This window comes from Bombyx mandarina, chromosome 12 (assembly GCF_030267445.1).
Source record: "Bombyx mandarina strain Sakado chromosome 12, ASM3026744v2".
NCBI lineage: Eukaryota > Metazoa > Arthropoda > Insecta > Lepidoptera > Bombycidae > Bombyx > Bombyx mandarina.
The window spans coordinates 6514060-6533056 of record NC_143219.1 but is presented as its reverse complement, the minus strand read 5'-3'; the positions used below and the strand labels follow the sequence as shown (position 1 = coordinate 6533056).

The 18997-nt window shown below is 32.5% G+C and overlaps 1 protein-coding gene across 1 annotated transcript in view; it reads right to left on the bottom strand.

The window, feature by feature from the left end:
• Window positions 1-131: 131 nt before the first annotated feature.
• The window catches only part of LOC114250804 (limbic system-associated membrane protein), a 114530-nt gene continuing 95664 nt past the window's right edge, over window positions 132-18997 (bottom strand). Inside the window, exons 2-11 of the mRNA XM_028184828.2 lie at window positions 18145-18260; window positions 16620-16818; window positions 16055-16186; window positions 15099-15245; window positions 11081-11168; window positions 10286-10391; window positions 8726-8884; window positions 8008-8122; window positions 7267-7359; window positions 132-1569 (exon numbers count right to left, since the gene is read on the bottom strand). Coding sequence (XP_028040629.2) covers window positions 1382-1569; window positions 7267-7359; window positions 8008-8122; window positions 8726-8884; window positions 10286-10391; window positions 11081-11168; window positions 15099-15245; window positions 16055-16186; window positions 16620-16818; window positions 18145-18260 — 1343 coding nt within the window. The 3' untranslated portion in view covers window positions 132-1381. The remainder of the gene's footprint in view (window positions 1570-7266; window positions 7360-8007; window positions 8123-8725; window positions 8885-10285; window positions 10392-11080; window positions 11169-15098; window positions 15246-16054; window positions 16187-16619; window positions 16819-18144; window positions 18261-18997) is intronic.

Genomic DNA, 18997 nt, shown 5'->3' with positions numbered 1-18997 from the left:
TTATTTTTGTATTCTAAATAAAAAGTAATTGAATTCCTGCTTGTTTGCTATTTTTAAAGCATTTATAATCTACTACTTAAAACAAAAGATATTTAATACATTATTTAGAAACATTCAAGTTTTTTGTATAGTTTCACGTATTGAATACTGCACTCAACTTCAAAAGGGCAGCACTAAAATATCAGTAGTACACTCAATCATAATACAACTTATAATCTAAATTATATAGTAATAAAATGAAATTTACAACTAATAAAATATATTAATTACAAAACAGTAAGTTGACTCCGAAATAAAGATATTTTAATTTGTTTGTTTATGTTCTTTCCCATCAGATAGAAATAAAGTAATCGAATCCAAGCGTTACTTAATATTTCAACGTTTAAAATATAGCACTTCAAACATTATTACTTAAGTTGTTTCTTGTTTACTTAAAAATCATGGTTATTTAAATATTAATAAAATTGAGAATTCACCAGAGTGAGATTATTGAAATTAAAACAGATTGGGGCCTTATTTCCCTAGCTAATAAATAGCCAGACAAACGGATTTATTTTAAACATTGTGTTTGTTGTAAATAAATGACGATGGTTTTTTACATGCTAATTCAAATTTTGCAACTGTCAAGAAAGGTGTCCCACATATAATATATAACCCGTTTCTAACAGCGATTTTAATAAAGAATAATCACACTTAATTGCACGTACCGTCAACAGTATTATAGGTATCTATTTACATTTAGTTTGACGATTAAGACATAAGGCTTATTTTTGAAAACTACATATTAATGTGATTATATTTAAATTAAATCTAGTTTAAATTAATCAAGAAGCCAAAAACTTACATCAATTTAACATTTTCAGCACGAATGCAGTTGATATTTAGGCTATTTATTTGGTAACAACATTATATGTATATTTGAGGCCTTTATTATATAATGTTAGGTAAACGAATGAACACTTACTTACGAATATATTGTATTTAAAATTAAATTTTATCTACCTACATTTACCTCAAGTTCAGGGGATAAATACGTTAAGTAATTAACTTAACTAAATAGGAAACAAGATATATGTAAATTTATTTGAACATTAAATCTTCATAATATTGACTTTTTTGATCTGCTACTTAATAGTGGTGCACCATCAATTATAGATCTGGCAAAACAACGGCAGCAAATGGTTTTCACACTGGTTACCAATCGCGTGAAGTCGTCACCAAACTCGTTGTTACGCAAATATAGTAATTTCATTTTCAGATATTTTCGTGGTCGCTGACAACTTCTTTGTCACACGAGTGTAACCGGAATTATTAGAAGAACTAAAGGTAAATGAAAAATTCAAAAGTTCCCCAGTGTTATACTGTATACATGAAAGGTATTTTAGAAATAGCTTGTAATCGTGAAGGCCGCTAAGATGACAGCGATCGCTGCGATGATCCGGTCGGCGTGGCTCGTCTCTAGTAGTGTCTCGAAGTACACCCACTCAGAGTAGCCGGCCGCGTTGCAGCTTCGGATGCGGACGTGGTACTTTGTCTTGTTGGCTAGTGGGCCGACCGTGAACAACGTGTCTGAAGACAATTAAAATTAAAATAGCATTCTATAGCTTAATATAGAATTTTCCTCCGTGCCATGGATACCGGAAACACATACAAAACAAATCGAAACAATTGAAGTCGTCGTGGCCTAAGAGATAAGACGTCCGGTGCATTCGTGTTGAGCGATGCACCTGTGTTCGAATCCCAGGCGGGTACCAATTTTTCTAATGAATTACGTACTCAACAAATGTTCACGATTGACTTCCACGGTGAAGGAATAACATCGTGTAATAAAAGTGAAACCCGCAAAATTATAATTTGCGTAATTACTGGTGATAGGACCTCTTGTGAGTCCGCGCGGGTAGGTACCACCGCCCTGCCTATTTGTGCCGTCAAGCAGTAATGCGTTTTGGCTTGAAAGGTGGGGCAGTCGTTGTAACTATACTGAGATCTTAGAACTTATATCACTAATTGGGTGGCGGATTTACGTTGTAGATGTCTATGGGCTCCAGTAACTACTTAACACCAGGTGGGCTGTGAGCTCGTCCACCCATCTAAGCAATAAAAAAAACATACAGAACAAATCGAATATATTTCACAAAGATGTCTATATCCGTAATCGAATGCGGGCTCCGTTTTAAGTTAGTCATTGATCATTTCACCAAAGAGGCGCTTAATCTCTACATAAATAGGCAAGAGCAAAACAGATAAGTATCATTTTTTGATCTGTGTATAACGCACCATTCGTGGAAAAAGGTCGCAAGTGAAAAACTCGAACTTTTCAGGAACGTAAAAAAACTGTTTTGTTAAGAAATGGTAAATCATAGATGAAAATGTTCTTAAGAGACTTCATGGACAAAATTAAGCTGCATATATATCTGTTATTGATTTAAAACAATATTGAGTAGTTTTCAAATTAATTTGAAATTAATCGGTTACGTCTTTAATCCCCGCTATGATATTATGACTTTCAGGAATAAGTAAAGTTACCGCTTTGTTGCTACGGTGTTCACACGGATCATAGCTTCGTAACTTTACTTACGTATTTCTTGCCGACAAAATTGACCTAGCCTATGTATGGGTATAAAAAAATACGCCTTTGTTGCGGAAGAATTAAAATAGAAATAATCATAGTAAATAAATTTATGTTTTTATTACAAGTTTAATAATAAAATAAATATGTCTGTATTACTAACAACTTACTTATTCTACTCTGATAGAAAACGTTAAAATATATTTAATAAATCGTAATTTTTTACTACAACAACATTTGTTTGCTATTATTTATGTGAAAATTGAATGCTTAAGATAGTAATTAAATTTAAATTGTTAATATGAACATATTGAATGAAATCAACCAGCTTTATTAAACAAAAGGACTTGATAATAATGTTTATAAGTAAATTAGTCAATAAAATGCTCAAGACGTAATCTTTTATAAAAACCATGATAATGCGATCGTATATTATTGCCGTAACAAGGACTTATCAAGTCTCTGTTGAAATTTCTAGAAATTGGAAATAGACCATTGTATATCTGCGTTAGTGCCGATAATACTAGGTTACTTTCAATCTGAGCCTTTCTGTTCTGCCTTCCCTTTCTGTAATTTGCATTGGTATTAAGCCATTTAGGTTCTTCTTCATAAATATCATATTTCATATTAATAATTATAGGATTTTGGAGATCAACAAATAATCTTTTTATTTTAGACCACAAAACTTTGTTGTCAGCGGTATCCTCATACCAGTTTTTAGCAAGTTCAACTAATCGTTTATAGTTAAAGAAATTCTCTTCTATCATCTGTTTCACAATACATACTTCTTCGTATTTAATTTCGCATTTCGAACGATTGAGTGCTTTTCGTCTGGTACGTAATAAACTTGTTTTTTTTTGTTTCTACATACTGCATCAAGTCTCCTTTATTCTGAAAATGAGATTTTTTTTAAAAGCTGTGGATAATTTTTACTTGCAACATCCATATATACATATTATATAGTGCAAAACTAAATAGTTTCGGTTTTGTCCTGAACAATTCTCCGAATAGAACGATATTTTTCTGATACCCCTTAATGCTTCTAAAATTGCATTTTGTAAAAAAATCCATAGACATCTATTTCATTGGCTTCCCCTTTCGCAATTCCAGCAAGCCGCATATAGCAGTAACCACCTTTAGTTAAAATATGATCGACAGTGAAATGTTATACTGGATTTGCGAAAAACTCCGATCTCCGATTGAGGTGCGCTCAAAACTTTGTCTAAATCAAGTTTGCTACTGGTTTTTCTTTTGAATTAGCTTTTTCTATGCTTTTTACATCCCGTACAATTTTTTTGTCCTTTAAATAATTCTCGTATTCGTATTTCAATTGCTTTTTCTTTTTATCATCCGCTTGCTCCTACACCTTCATGTAACACATAAAAAAAAATTAGGGTAGAAAAATCCGATATTGAATTTTCTGTTGAAAATAGAGCAAGGGTATAATGTTGCTGGCTTAACATTTCGCAAGAGTTGTTGATCTTTTGTCCAATTTAGATATAAACACTTTTAGCATAAGTAAGCTTTTCGTCCAATTTTTCTCTTTGAGTTTCTTGGAAATTGGTTTATATGATCAATAAAGCTTTTTATTTAAATCATCTACATTTTTAGGCCGGTCAGAATGACATCCTCATAAATCTTTCACTGACTCCATCTCTTATTCATCAAGCTGTGTAGACAATTTTTTCATTTATATCCAAATTCTGTATAAAAATATTTTCGCAAATAGTTACTACATTTTCAGTATTTAAACTTTTTGGGAAATTATATTCCAAAGTCTATGCTATTAGTCTTTTCGAATCTACCAGTGTCATACGTTTAGGCTTAGATTTTACAAATCTTATAATAAAATACAATTTTATTGACGCTCAGAATTTCCCAAACATCAATAATAGTTGAAAATAACAATCTTTTCAAATTTATCTATTTATTCGTTACACTTTTTTCTTTTATCTACATGGATCTCCCGTAACTTTTTCTCTTCCCTTTTCCTGTATCCATTAACGGTATGATTTACCAAAACATTTGAATATTTTACTTCTTCACCTGCCAGGAACTTTCATCTCGCATTCTTTTTTAATTCTTTTCATTGCTATTTGATTATTGTTATGGGTTAACTACGATGCGATGAAATTTATATCATTGGCATTTTAAATAGAGTTTTCTTTTCCACTGACTTTCTACTCCGCTAATTCTAAAACATTTGCATTATGCGATTGTGTTTCTTTTGATCGAGATTCTTTGGTTGATTCTGTATAAAAGTTTATAGTTTCCGACAAAGCTGCTAATTCGGAATCACATTGTCTAGTTCCACTAGTTTATGATCCATCGTCATAAGAAGAAGAACATTCCTTTGAGACTTTATTTAGATTTAATACCATCTTCAGTAAAATTCATTGACATGTCATGCATGCGCATGCGCATCAAGTCATTTACATTTTCTTTCAATAATATCCATAACTTTACTTCTGCAGTACAGTTTGCAGGAGTATCGTATTTGACTTCGCGTAAAAAAATGGTACCTATATACGTTTTCAAAATGGTACACATACGTTTAGATCAATGATAGTTAACTAGGTAGCAGCATGCACGTGAGACTATTCAGCTAGTGCCCATGCACCACTCTCGTGCGTGATAGATTTAAAAACAAACAAGAAATTTCGTGATACAAATTTTTGTATAATCAAATTTCGCAAGAAATAACTAAATATTAAGTATGTAGTGTGGTTTATCCAACTGATATGCTAATGTTTTTGTTTTTAATTATAATTACGTTACGAAATATTTTCAAAATATACAGTATAAAATTAAGTATTTTCATTTAAAAATTAAAATCCATCGAAATTAATCATAGAAGAAGCGAGCTTATAATATTACGTATGTATGATTCGCAAAAAGTCACGTACAAAAAACACGTAACTGAACTTGCGCACTTCACATCTTCATCAAATATCGTGGCAAAAGTGTGCATGTTCATTTATGCACGTATATTTTAATAAAATTGTGTATAAGTAACATTAAGCTTTTATTGATAGGGAAAATTTCAGAAATGACCAAATATAACAAAAATTACGTAAATAATAAGGCGAATCATTTAAAAAATAAAAATCTTAGCATTTCGCAGATTTTGCGATATCTCCGTCATTTTTTGGAATATTTTTTTCAAACTTGTTGAGCACATGTGTCATGGTCTCCTTTAACGAATAGTGCAATAAAAAAAATTTGAAGTAATTGTACTTGCGACTTTCTTCTACCAATGGTGCGATAAGCCGATTATCTTTTTTTTATCTCATTGTGCTTCAGGGTTATCAATAAAAAAAAAGTAGACATTATGTTGGCAGTTTTTTTTCCTTTTAAGAAATACGGATAAGTTAAGTACTATTTTCTTTTCTGTTCGTCAATTGGCTCGTGGTCTTTAGCTCTTGAGGAGCCCAAAATTTTTTTAATTTTTTTTATTATCATATAGTATTATAAAGAGGAAAGATTTGTTTGTTTGTTTATTTTGAATAGGATCCGAAACTACAGAACCGATTTGAAAAATTCTTTCACTGTTTGGAAGTTACACTATCCCCGAGTGACATAGGCTATTATATTCTTTTTTTTTTATTTATGGAACCTTCCTAAAAATTCAATAATGTGACCCAAGGTGTAAAAAAAAATTACCTTAAATATTCTTTACATCGCGTGCGTGCCCTGCGAAAACTATTGATGATAGAATAAAATAATGTACTATGACTTTGTAGAACACATTATTATTTACAAAAAGTGTCGCGACAGCATATGTCTAACTATTATAGTTATACCCCAATAATAATTTTCTTTTTTTTATAATATAACCTAACGCAAATAGAAGGGTTAATGTGTGTGTATTATAATTTTTTTATTTTGAAATTTTTGTTAAGACCCTAGCGAAGACGGAGCGGGCCGCTAGTACTAAAATAAATTTAACTTTTTGAGGTATAAGTGATTAATTTCGAATTTTGATCATTGAACCAGCATCAGAAACAATAAATTTGAAATTTGCACAACAAAACAATTAAATGATCTGAACGTTTAATTGAGAAAAAAAACGGCGACTACACAAAAAAAACGTATCTAATTGTTCTAAAAATACATTTTTATCACCAAAGATTTTTCTTTTTTGTATAGATGGGTCAACAAACTCACGGGTTACTTGTTGTATATGAATAACGAAGCTCATAGCAACTAAATGCTATTCTTGAGGTCGCAGATAAATAGTACGGCGATGTCGCCACTCAAAGTGGAGCGCATGGTTACGTGAAAAAAATAGGCAAGTTCTTGGTATCTATCCGTTCGGACCCAGAGTATACTGTATCACTAGATATATAGTTGAAAATTAACTAAGGATGTCTCTAAAATATCGTTCGATGAAAAAGAAACAGTAGTTGTGCTTGAACTGGGGTCTGGGGTATTATGTATATCTGCTGATACATGGGTGTTTAAATTATTATAAAATAGTATTAGTATCAATACTGTATACTAATAACTGATAATGATGCTAATGATTGTTGCAATTACAGACATCGGTCATGTTTACAAGTTCATCTATTATAGTAAGAAAATCCCGTCTAATTACAATTGTGCGTTGCTGTCAGTTGAAAGATATGTTTTCACAATTAGCACGCAAAGTCATTGGACTTGTCTAACGACTGAAGTATATTTCAACAATAACTTACCGTTAGGATCTGTGATGTCCACTTCGAAATCTTGAGCGGAATCCCAATCTGGAGGGTAATTTTCTTGGGCAGGAACCATTTGGAAAGAATATCCTAGTAGAAGAGAATAACAGTTTAATAACGCTCGACCTTAGTTTTCAGAGCGAGCTATGAGCAGCCGTGGATACCATAGGGGATTCGTTTCTTTGAGAAGATGCTGTTACTACAACTATACAACTGCTAGTTTGGCAATACATGGGAACAGATTTACATGAAAAAAAGGTTGAAGGGAAGAAAATCGACTTTTCATTTAAATGCCTTGATATTATTGGCCAGACAAATATTTATTACCTTGGTTCTGATAATATTAAAATTAAAACGATGCAATTTAAGCAATTTTTTTTAGTACAATAAAATGTTTTTGGTACTAGTTTAATTATAAAGAAGTGTTGTGTGATAATAAAGGGGCGTGATTCGTGAGTATCTAGCAAAGTTAGTTCGTTCGTAGTTTATGTTTGAGCGTTATATATGTATGTATTTCCTTTGGATAGTTTTAGGTATTGAATGTTGATTTGTCTAAAGTATTAGTTTCATGACTAAATATTAAAAAAATTAAACAACCATAGTTAAATTTGGAAAGACTCCTCCTCCTGTTCTCACATTGAACGAAGTTATGTTTGCATTTCAAACAGTATTTTTTTTTGAGCCAACTCAGAATATTTTTGATATTTTATGTACAATCTTTTTGATTTTTATGGATACCTTTAACAGTAAGGTTTGCTGGGTCGGGTGACCTATCTTCTTCTAGTTCCATTGGGCAGCTCGAGCAGGAAACATTGAAAGTCAGAGTCGTAGTGTTAGCGTAAAGAAAGCTTACCTGGAATTAAATATAGTTTAATGTATATGTATATTTCTTGCCTCTTCCTTTCTCATAGGACAAATGAGATTGGCACAAAATATGTACGAGTACATTGCTAATTGATTACTCGAGACTAGTAGTCATCTGAGAACTAGCACATATTGTTATAATTTTTGACACAAGTCATCCATATCATCTTTGATTTGCTGTGCAATTTCCCTGTTTTTTGTTCATTCGAGGATAAAGATTTAGCGTTTATGACGATAAGGTGGTCGGTAGCAACTGCCTGCCTATTTCTACCACAAATAAAATTGCATTTAAACTTTAACATAAAATTGTAACTGGTAAAGTTCAAGTTATTTATCGTAAGACAATAAATATCTAAAGTGGTGGAGATTTATTAATTTTATTTATTTCCATTTTTGCTTATACACAAATTCCACGTCCCAAAACGCGGAGCACGAAATGATAATTAATTTAACGCGACCTGATGTTTTTTTTGCTGAAATGGATACAAAAAATCAGAGGATTAAACAATTTAGTAACGTTTTAAAATTGATATACACGAGTGTGATGAAAAAAATAAATGTTAACTCAACTAAAATATTTAAATTCACTTACAAAGTCAGGTTTGTTGGGTTTAGCTGCTGGATTTACATGGAATATAATAGATTCTTTCCCCTTGATGTTGTTCGCTGTGCATTTGTACTCGCCGATTGAACTGTTATCGCGCATCCTCAAAATGAGTACTGAATATGTGCCGTTTTCTGAAGTGACCACCTGAAAAATTGAATCTTTTTAATATTGGAATAGATAAAACGCCTGGTGAAATATTATCAAGCGAAGCCGGGTATCACAAATCCCGGAGTTAGGTACAATTTTTACTAATAAAAAAAAAATGCACATGCTTAGGAACGGCGGAATCACATTTGATACCCATGCAAAGAATTGGCCGGGCCCCATTTTATTTTTTTAACGCTGGGGAATCCATTTACGGATACTCAGTCGAGTGACCCGAGAATTGCTGACGTTCATGAGCGTTGATAACAGGTTATCATCACATACATGCCACTTATTTTTCTGTATTTCTTCACCAAAAATATTTTGAGATCTAGAACTGGATCTCAAGGAAAACCGTTATTCAAATGTTATACAGTCCTAAATCCGATGGGTGGCACAGGTTTGATGTGCGTGGTCTTTCGAAATCTTGAGGAATGGTTAAATCTTGTCTAGGGTTTGCTTTGTTAGACAGAGATAGAAACGTGTCGGTACCTGGTAGGCACGAAAACCGTGCGATCGAGACAAGAGAACTGTTCACTAAATATTAAAGGATTTCAATTTTTTAAATTGAAAATGTAATTCGAAGCCTCAATAAATAACAAAATAAATTAAATAATTAATTATAAAAGAACACTTTTTTTTTAATGTATAAGAAAATTGGTAGAAGACGTATGTCACATAAACTCCAGCGGATCCTAATGAGGAAACGGAAATAGAGATTTTGACATGTATACAATGTGTCCGTGCACCAATGTCGGAGACTTAAGGGGGTAAATATGGGGATTTTTATCGACAAATTACTATCCCAATTTTCTCTTGATATGGAGGGGTACTAAAAAGGCAATGGATGTAGACGTCTTAGGAAGACGAAAGAGGTGTCATTTGAAAGCTAACAATGTAGACAATCAGTTTATGATACATTTTATTCAATATCTTTTTAACAAAATAACAAAAAAAAGTATTAATAATATAAAATTATAGTATATAAGTATTAAAAATTATAATTTTTTTTGCATTTTTTAGTTTCTTATTTTTTCATGAAAACTATCCTGTCAAGCTAATTTTTTTTTATTTTTTTCTCATAATACGGGATATTTTCATTTATTTTTTCATATATTTTTATAAAAAGCTTTACAAAACATATTTTTAGGTAAGTTTATGTTAAATGGACACGTAAACTAATGTAAAGAGTGGCGAACATTCACCGCATTTAATTTGCTAGAAAATGTAAATCCCGTGCGTCACTAGATTTTTGTCTGTGTTTCATTGCGTGTAACGCATAAATATTGATCGAAATGCAATTTTTCGAAAATTACTAATTCAATTGATTGATTTAATTGATTGACTGATTTAATTAAGGTTAATCCTGTCAACAATTACAAGCATCACCGTTTAACGTACCATCTCCTCGTCAGTGATAGGAACATCATCGTCGTAACCGTTATTTCTTCTGTACCAGGTGTAAGTCGGCGGGGGGTTTGCGATAGCGCTGCATGTTATGTTCTTCCTGAAAATAGTAATATAACATAAAACAAATTAAATGTACTAATTGTACTAATGAATATACTAATGTAAATAATGTTAATCACATGGCGCACTATAATAGATATTTTGCGAGATTGTAATTTGCTTTTTTAAAACTGCTTTTGTGTTATTGTTAAGTTTTGATTAACGAGAATATTTGGCTTTAGGTCAATATACTAATGTATGTAATGTAAAATAATGTCAAACAGATGTAGCGCTGTAACAGATATTTTGCGAGATTATAATTCCTTTTTTAAATCTGCAATTGCGTTATTGCTAAGTTTTTATTAACAAGAATATTTGGGCGCTTGATGAAGCGCATGATTAATGTTCAAAACGAAGTGATAATCAAATTTCAAGCTTCGCACAACAAAATTAAACTTCATACTGAATAGTGATGTGCTCAACAAGACAATAAAACTATTAGCAGTATTCTATATCAATATTTATTGCCATTCTGAACGCCACAAAATTGACACAAAAATAAAAAAAATGTTCATTAAAACAATTTGAATAGATCGCATTTTCAACCAACATATGTATGTTTTTTCTTTGTTTCATGTAAAAACAATGGTTTTTATTATACTCAAGTATTTTCAAACGAACAATTATTCTTTGTATAATGAATAACAATACAGTAAAATCAATTAATCGTTAATTTTGAATGCTTACGTTTCATTCATGATTGCGTAAACTTCTTCAGTCTTGTATTTCGTGGTGTCGATTGTTCCCGTGAAGTTGTTATACAGAATCGGCTTATCTAAAAAGTAATTGAGAAAGATAATTAACTCTTCTGCACAATTTTCAAAAACTAAAGAAGATAATTAACTCTTCTGCACAATTTTCTAAAACTAAATTTTCGTTATGCATTAATTTTCAAGGTTCTGTGAAATGGGATCTTGAAACCCAAGTAAATTAAGAAAGCAAGTTAACTTCTTGAACACTAGTTCAAGTTTTCTTTCCTTTCATTAGATTTGGAACAGACCGCTGGATAATGTCTGTTTCTGATTTATATTCTGACTAACTTCACCGCGCTTTCAATTGCCAAGTTCAACATTTGGTAGTAGATTTAATGTTTATTCAATTCTTATTTTACACAATATAACGGGTGTATAAAAAAGCTGTTATCGGAGCCGATCATAAGGACTTGCGCACTTGTTGTGGAGCCTGGCGCTTTTTATAAGTTTTTATTTATTTATTGCTTAGATAGGTGGACGAGCTCACAGCCCACCTGATGTTAAGTGGTTACTGAAGCCCATATACATCTACAACGTAAATGCGCCACCCACCTTGAGATATAAGTTCTAAGGTCTCAAGTATAGTTACAACGGCTGCCCCACCTTTCAAACCGACACGCATTACTGCTTCACGGCAGAAATAGGCAGGGCGGTGGTACCTACCCGTGCGGACTCACATAAGTAAACAAACATCTTTTGAATAAGATCCAAGAAGAAATAAATAAAATAGCCTACCTATTTTTATCAAGTAATACTTATTTATTTAAACATGTCTGTTTATGGTGATATCACTTCGAATGTAAATTATCATTGTGGAATCAATTACCTCTCAAACTTTGGATTGAACAAACTTCGTTAAGCCGGTATAAGTATTTCCAATTTTAAGTGAGGTTTAAAAGTTAACAATTGATATTTGTTTTGATGACATTGTTGGGCAAACAAAAATAAACAAATATGTATTTAATAAGACGAATATTATTGTATAAATCATCTATATTATAGATGTGTGAGTATTTGAGTGTAAAGCTCTTGAAATAATCATTTACTGCAACTTAAGCACGGCAAATTGAATGACAATAGCATTAAAATAATTGTAGAGTCAGTTGCATTATCGATTATCGTTCACTCCGAATTGAATCGAATGATTGATTCGTGCCATAAAGACAGACCTTTCTTGACCTTACAGAAATTACGCATATTCCTGTGTTTTTTTTATTTTCTGAACTTTTTCTTTAACTGAAATCGATATAGTGATCGAATAAAAAATGAAAATTTCTAATATGCAAAACGTTTATCCACATTTATGCAATATACTTTTTCTAAAAACTTCAAGTGACGATGTAAGCTTTTATTAAATTGTAATAAGACGATTCATTTTTAATATTATTCCCTACCAATCTTCAATTCATTTAAATTTCATTTTTTCGAGTGCAAATTGAAAACAGAGTTATATTATTTAGGCTTTATAGTAATATACTATAATATATAATAATATACTATAGTAATATACTATTGATCGCCATTTTATTTCGCAATCCCTATTCATCCGAAACTAATCAAGGCAATTAGCAATTTCATCGCAAATCACACCAGCATGTAAAACAAAAATATTAATATTTAGAGGCATATACATATGTATATATTCCATTTATAATTAGCGAGAGTGTAAATTAGCCAAAGTATCGATATCTCAAAAATTGTTGTTTAATATAGTAATAATTGTGGGAAACATTATTGAAACTAATTTCCCGTGAGGCTACAAAATATGTAATATGTTATTAATTAACCCATATTATTATCGTTAGTCTATTACACGAATTTAATTAATGTCTATCGTGTCTCACATATGCTTATCAGCAATGGATGGCCGCAAAAACATCATCACATAATTTAATAATTATACTTAATATAGTTAATGAATGAATGAATGATTTATTTTATTTCAGACAACAATAAGTCCATATGTGTACATAGTATCATTGAAATATACTTAACATTAACAAAACCAATCAAATAAAAAATATACACTTATTAAAAGTAGCTATCAGTGGAATACATTTCAAATATTCCATTCTGCTGATACCTACTTCGAATAATAATACATAGTACATAACAATTTTTAGATATTTTTTTACGATTTAGTGAAATTAAAGACACACTGTCTGATTTCATAGGATAAATAGAAGACATAAGGTGACTGCGTTGACACTGTAGTGGCTTAATCTTTTCACGACCATTAATGACTCACAAAGAAGATTATCTAAAAAACGGTCTAAGAATTCCCTTTAAGTGAATTACTATTATATAATTAATTAACATATTTAAGGGCACATTTTAATTCACTATTGAAAGCTAAGGGATTCAAGTCACATAGTTATCAAACGTCAACATAATGTTGGAAGTAGACAATCGTTTTAAAAGTTGTTTCAGAAACTCTGTGCTTACTTTAGTATGTTGCCTAAGAGGTCATTAGTTTGGCCCTAGGGAAACAGAGTAATCTCAAAACTAATTTTCTACTTTACCAAAATAGTTTTTAGTACATTTGTTCCATTGTCAAAGGAGATATATAGTTGAGCGTCCTAAAAATGATCTTTGAAAAAATATATTATTATAATGATCAATTGTTAATCTACAGTCTACCACCGTTCCGCTTATGTCTGCTACACTATAAGAAAAACCTTGAATGGCAGGATAGATATTCTTATAAATTAATGTGTATTAAATGTATGAATGTGTATTACTGGTGGTAGGACCTCTTGTTTACTGGTGGTAGGACCTCTTGTGAGTTCGCGCGGGTAGGTACCACCGCCCTGCCTATTTCTGCGATGACGCAGTAATGCGTTTCGGTTTGAAGGGTGGGGTAGCCGTTGTAAAACTATACTGAGATCTTAGAACTTATATCTCAAGGTGTGTGGCGCATTTACGTTGTAGATGTCTATGGGCTCCAGTAACCACTTAACACCAGGTGGGCTGTGAGCTCGTCCACCCATCTAAGCAATAAAAAAAAACGTTTAATAGTAATAGTAATAACAGTAATAAATATTTACTAATAATCACGGCACGTTAACTGGTCCCGTGATAAGTTCGTAAGAACTTGTCTTACAGGTACCAGATAACGGAAATAAATGTAAGATTTTTATTATACACATACATATATTTAATGTACATTCATAAGCCTAGAAAAGACATTTTTTTATATTTATCATACAAATATCTTCCCTTGGCGGGAATCGAATCCGCGACCCCTTGTGTAGTGACCATGTCACTTACCACTACATCAGACGGCCATTAAAATTTTGTCTTAGTTATTTTTATAGTTCATATACAGATTAATAATCCAGCTTGCAAATAACTCACGAAAAGTGATTACCGGATTTATGGACTCCAGAGTCTGAATGCTAAATGCTACTTCAGATCTTTATTTATATACTAAAAAGGCTGTATTTTTTTTATATTAGAATTTTATATTTACTTTGTAGCAGAAATAAGGATGCCAGTTAATACGATCTGCGAGCACGGAATATGCCCGCATAATTTGCATTCCACTTTAATCTCATGAGTAGATGCGAACTAGTATTTCAAATTTATTATTATTATTTGGTGAGTGGTTACCGTTGTCCATGGATTTCAGCAATGCCAGGGGCAGAGCGAAGCCGCTGTCTACCGCTTAATACTCTCCACAAGCCTCGTTTGAAGAAGGACATGTCATAGCGCTCGGAAAATACCGTGGAGGGGAGCTCATTCCACAGCCGGATGGTACATGGCAAAAAAGATCTCTGGAAACGCACTGTGGATGACCGCAGTGGCTCCAGGCAGTATGGATGAACTCTACTCCGGTGGCGGGCGGTGCGATGGTAAAAACGAGATGACGGTATCATCTCGAAGAATTAATAATAATAATTAAGCTGAGATCGTTAAAAATATGGAATGTTTCTAATATAAATATAACTTACGTAGGACAGAAAGACGGACTGTTTTGTCTGTGTAGTAGGACAGCGCCTTTTGTCTAACTTTGCACACGTACAGTCCGACGTCAGCGTGGTTCAGATTCTTGATCTCCAACGAGTTGTCAGCCCTGTGCTCGTACTTTTTAGTATCATCTGTAGTGATAGTTAGGATTTTAGATACTCTGATTACTGTAAGTTACTGACTATACGTAACTGATACTGTAAGATTGATAAAGGAACGATATTACGTGTTTTTAGTATGAGACAACGGAGAAGATTCGTACGTCAGAGAAATGCAATTCAATTAAAATATTTATTTCATTTTTGGTAGACACTACTTGGTAGACACTTTGGTAGAGACTAATCACAAACCGTGATCTAAGGATTATAGGTTTATAAGCATTTCAATTTGTATTTTGAACTTTTTAGAAAACGATCAAAAGTTATTATTCTTAGATACAATGATTGCTAATTGAAGTATTTGTAATAGATTTAAATCTCTTGATTATTAAAAAATAGCTTTAAAATAATAAATTTTTTAGGCGTTTTACATTTGTTTTACTTTCGATGCATTTGTGTTGCGTGTTGATTTTTATAAATTTTAATGTACACTAATATAATAAAACTGAAGAGTTTGTTTGTTTGAACGCGCTAATCTCAGGAACTACTGGTCCGCTTTGAAAAATTCTTTCAGTGTTAGATAGCCCATTTATTGAGGAAGACTATAGGCTATATAACATCACGGTAAGGCCAATACAAGTGGAGCACCAATAAAGAATGTTTCAAAATAGGGATTTAAATAGTTCCTTAACATTCTATAATTCAAAAATATTTTCATTTTATATGTAAATGAAGTGGGGGTAAAATTTAGCGTTATGCCAAAGTAACTAATCCACGCGAACGGCGTCGCGGACAAAAGCTAGTATGTTATATCGTTTTATCGGTAATGGTTGAACACTCACTAGGGATTCGAGAATTTTCTTTGTACCAAACTACGACCGGTGTCGGATGTCCCTTGGCTTCACAGGTTAGCACAATTGATTTTCCTTCTTCCCCTTCTCTTTCAACATTCCTGTTAGTAATGTTCACCTTTTCTGTGAAAACAATTTGTGATTTGCATTTTAATATCTATAATAATATATAAATCTAGAGTGGTTTTTACGGATGTTCCGTTATAACTACTGAACCATGCATCCGATTGACTTGAAACTTGGTATCCATGTAGAAAATACATGTACTTAATGGATAGGCTAATATTTATATGAGCGTTGGACTCCCTAATAATAATGACAATAAATAATAATGTTAATTTTAAATGCCCAGCGAAACGGGCGAGTACGGCTAGTAGTTTTTAAAGATTGTTATCTTAATTCTTGTTCCGATATAAATGTTAATTTAAACACAACTAATTAATTATCACACATAATTTCAATTTCCCATGCGAATATCTTTATCTTTAATTCATTGGAGGATATTCCGTAAATGAAATCGACGGCATTATCGAAGCACAAAAATTATTATACAAACCTCCGACAATGAATTGTATGGTTTCACTCAAATCTCCAGACCTGCAAGTCCAGTTACCGTTGTCCGCAATCTTGATGTATTGGATGATTAACGGCGCATGTTCCCCTGATTCCTCAACAATTCTTTCAACGTATACTCTCTTGTTTTTCAAAGATTGCGCTTCTATTAGTTTTCCCGAAGGAGAGTACCATTTAATGGGCTGAAAATTTAATTATGTTTTTTTTTACATTCTTATCTTGGTCAATAGCAATGTACCTAAACAGCGTTATAACCATTGCTCTAGGATATTTTCAGTGTATTTTCGATCGAATTTTTTTGACTGGATTTAAAATTAAATAGCTTTGTGGTTCAATAACAAAAATACTTTTTTTTAAAAGTGTCATTCAGTCATGTCATCTCAGTATGTAAAATAGTAATGGTGACACATTTCTAATAAATTGTAATGGTAACACATTACTCGTACAATTTTACAATAAAATTCTAATGTTCATATTTTGATTGAGCACTATAGCATATTTTATAATTATCATTATCATTTGAAGAAAGTACAATAGACTTACTCTTTAACTTATATAGGTATAACCTGTAACCACCTATTGATTTCTATTTGCTGAGAATGTTTTAATGAAGATCTGACATCTTCCGGTACTGATCACAAGACTATGACTGCTTCAGCTATTACTGCTATAGGGGTCGTACTGATCACCTTAATTTTCCATTTAATTCCCCCTTAATTCCCTCTATAGATATTGGAGGCCGTGTTGTATGTTGTAGGAGTTGATATTACTACATATTTAGTTCGGTTTTTTTAGCAGTATAGTAGCATAGTTGTTACTCCAATGTCATTGGAATTAAATCGTTTTAATCGATAATCTAAAGGCAGTTGGCATCAGTGTGCTTAGTGGGAGATTTTTATTTTACGCGATCGAGAAGTTATATGTAACAAGTTGAGTTAACTTTTACGCGATCGAGAAGTTAAATGTACAAATTTGAGTTAACTTTTACGTGATCGAGAAGTTAAAAATATTGGCATTAAGCCCACAGGCTGTGTTGCCTATTAGACGGCTAAATACTTAATACCAAGATTGTCATGTGCTCGGTCAACGTTCTATCCCACAAAAAGAAACGATAATTTGAAAAGTACAAAGCAATTTAAATTTTATCATTAGACAAACTGCCTTTGAGTATTGGAGTACCTATTAAAAAGGTGTCGCTTTCAGAATGACAATTGGGGAAATACAGAAAAGTAAGAATCTTTGTAAATTAAGAATACAGCCCCGTTCTATTTATTATTCAAGTTTTTTTTGTCAATAATATTTATTTTGATTCAAGCTTTTAGAATTTTATAAATCTATGATTATACATAGCTCAATTTCTAGTAAAAGGGTTTATATTTTAAGCTGGAAAATCTATTATGATCATTGTTAGTCCAGCAGTTAATAAGAAGATACTGGCAAGTAACTAATACTATTTTCTGATTAAGTGAATGATTCAGTGATAATTTATAAATGGAAAAAAGAGGCACCTCTACTAAATTTTTTCCTCTGCAAAAAATCGCCTTTCTCTCTCCAGTATTGTAAATCGTGGATCGTGCCAATATTTCAAGAAATGGCTCATCGTCGTCCACCTCCGTTGACAAAACTGCGAACAAAGAAAAGTATTTAATTAATTTTTAGAAGCGATGCTTTAAGTGTCAGTTCCTTGTAGGTCACTCAGTAAAAAAATATTGATCCTTTCCAAACATGAAATTTCTGTAGCAATAGATCCGTATATGTAACAGTAACGGGTCGATTTTACAGTTGCACCGGTCTTCCATGTCAATAATAACAATACTAGAATATTATATTTTTATTGGCTAATCTACTGCTGGTAGGGCGTAAGCCTATACGGGTGGGATACTGTCCTGTCCCTTTTTGCTCACAAACTAACATGCGTTTTGGTCTGAAGGGAAGGATAAAAGTTTTTTTATCAGCCCACGCTCGTCCACTGCTGGACGTTCTCCAAGATTCGCCACAATAACCGGTCTTGCGCACCCTGTATCCAAAAGATTACAGTGTTTTTTAGCAGATCATTCCACCTCGTGGGAAGCCTACCAACGCTGCTCTTAGCAGTACGTGGTCGCCACTCGAGAATGTTCAGCCCCAGCGGTCATCTTTTGTTCTGCGTGCAATGTTCCCTACCCACTGCCACCTCAATTTTGCAATCCTTCAGGCTGTCAGTAACCTTAGTTCTTTTGCGAACCTCTTCATTCCCGATTCGATTTCGCAAGGAATGTCCGATCATACCCTTCGCATGTCCTTTCCATTACTCTTTGAGTGACTTTGAGCCTTCTGATAAGGCGCATTGTCGGCGACCATGTCTCATTGCCGATGGCATAA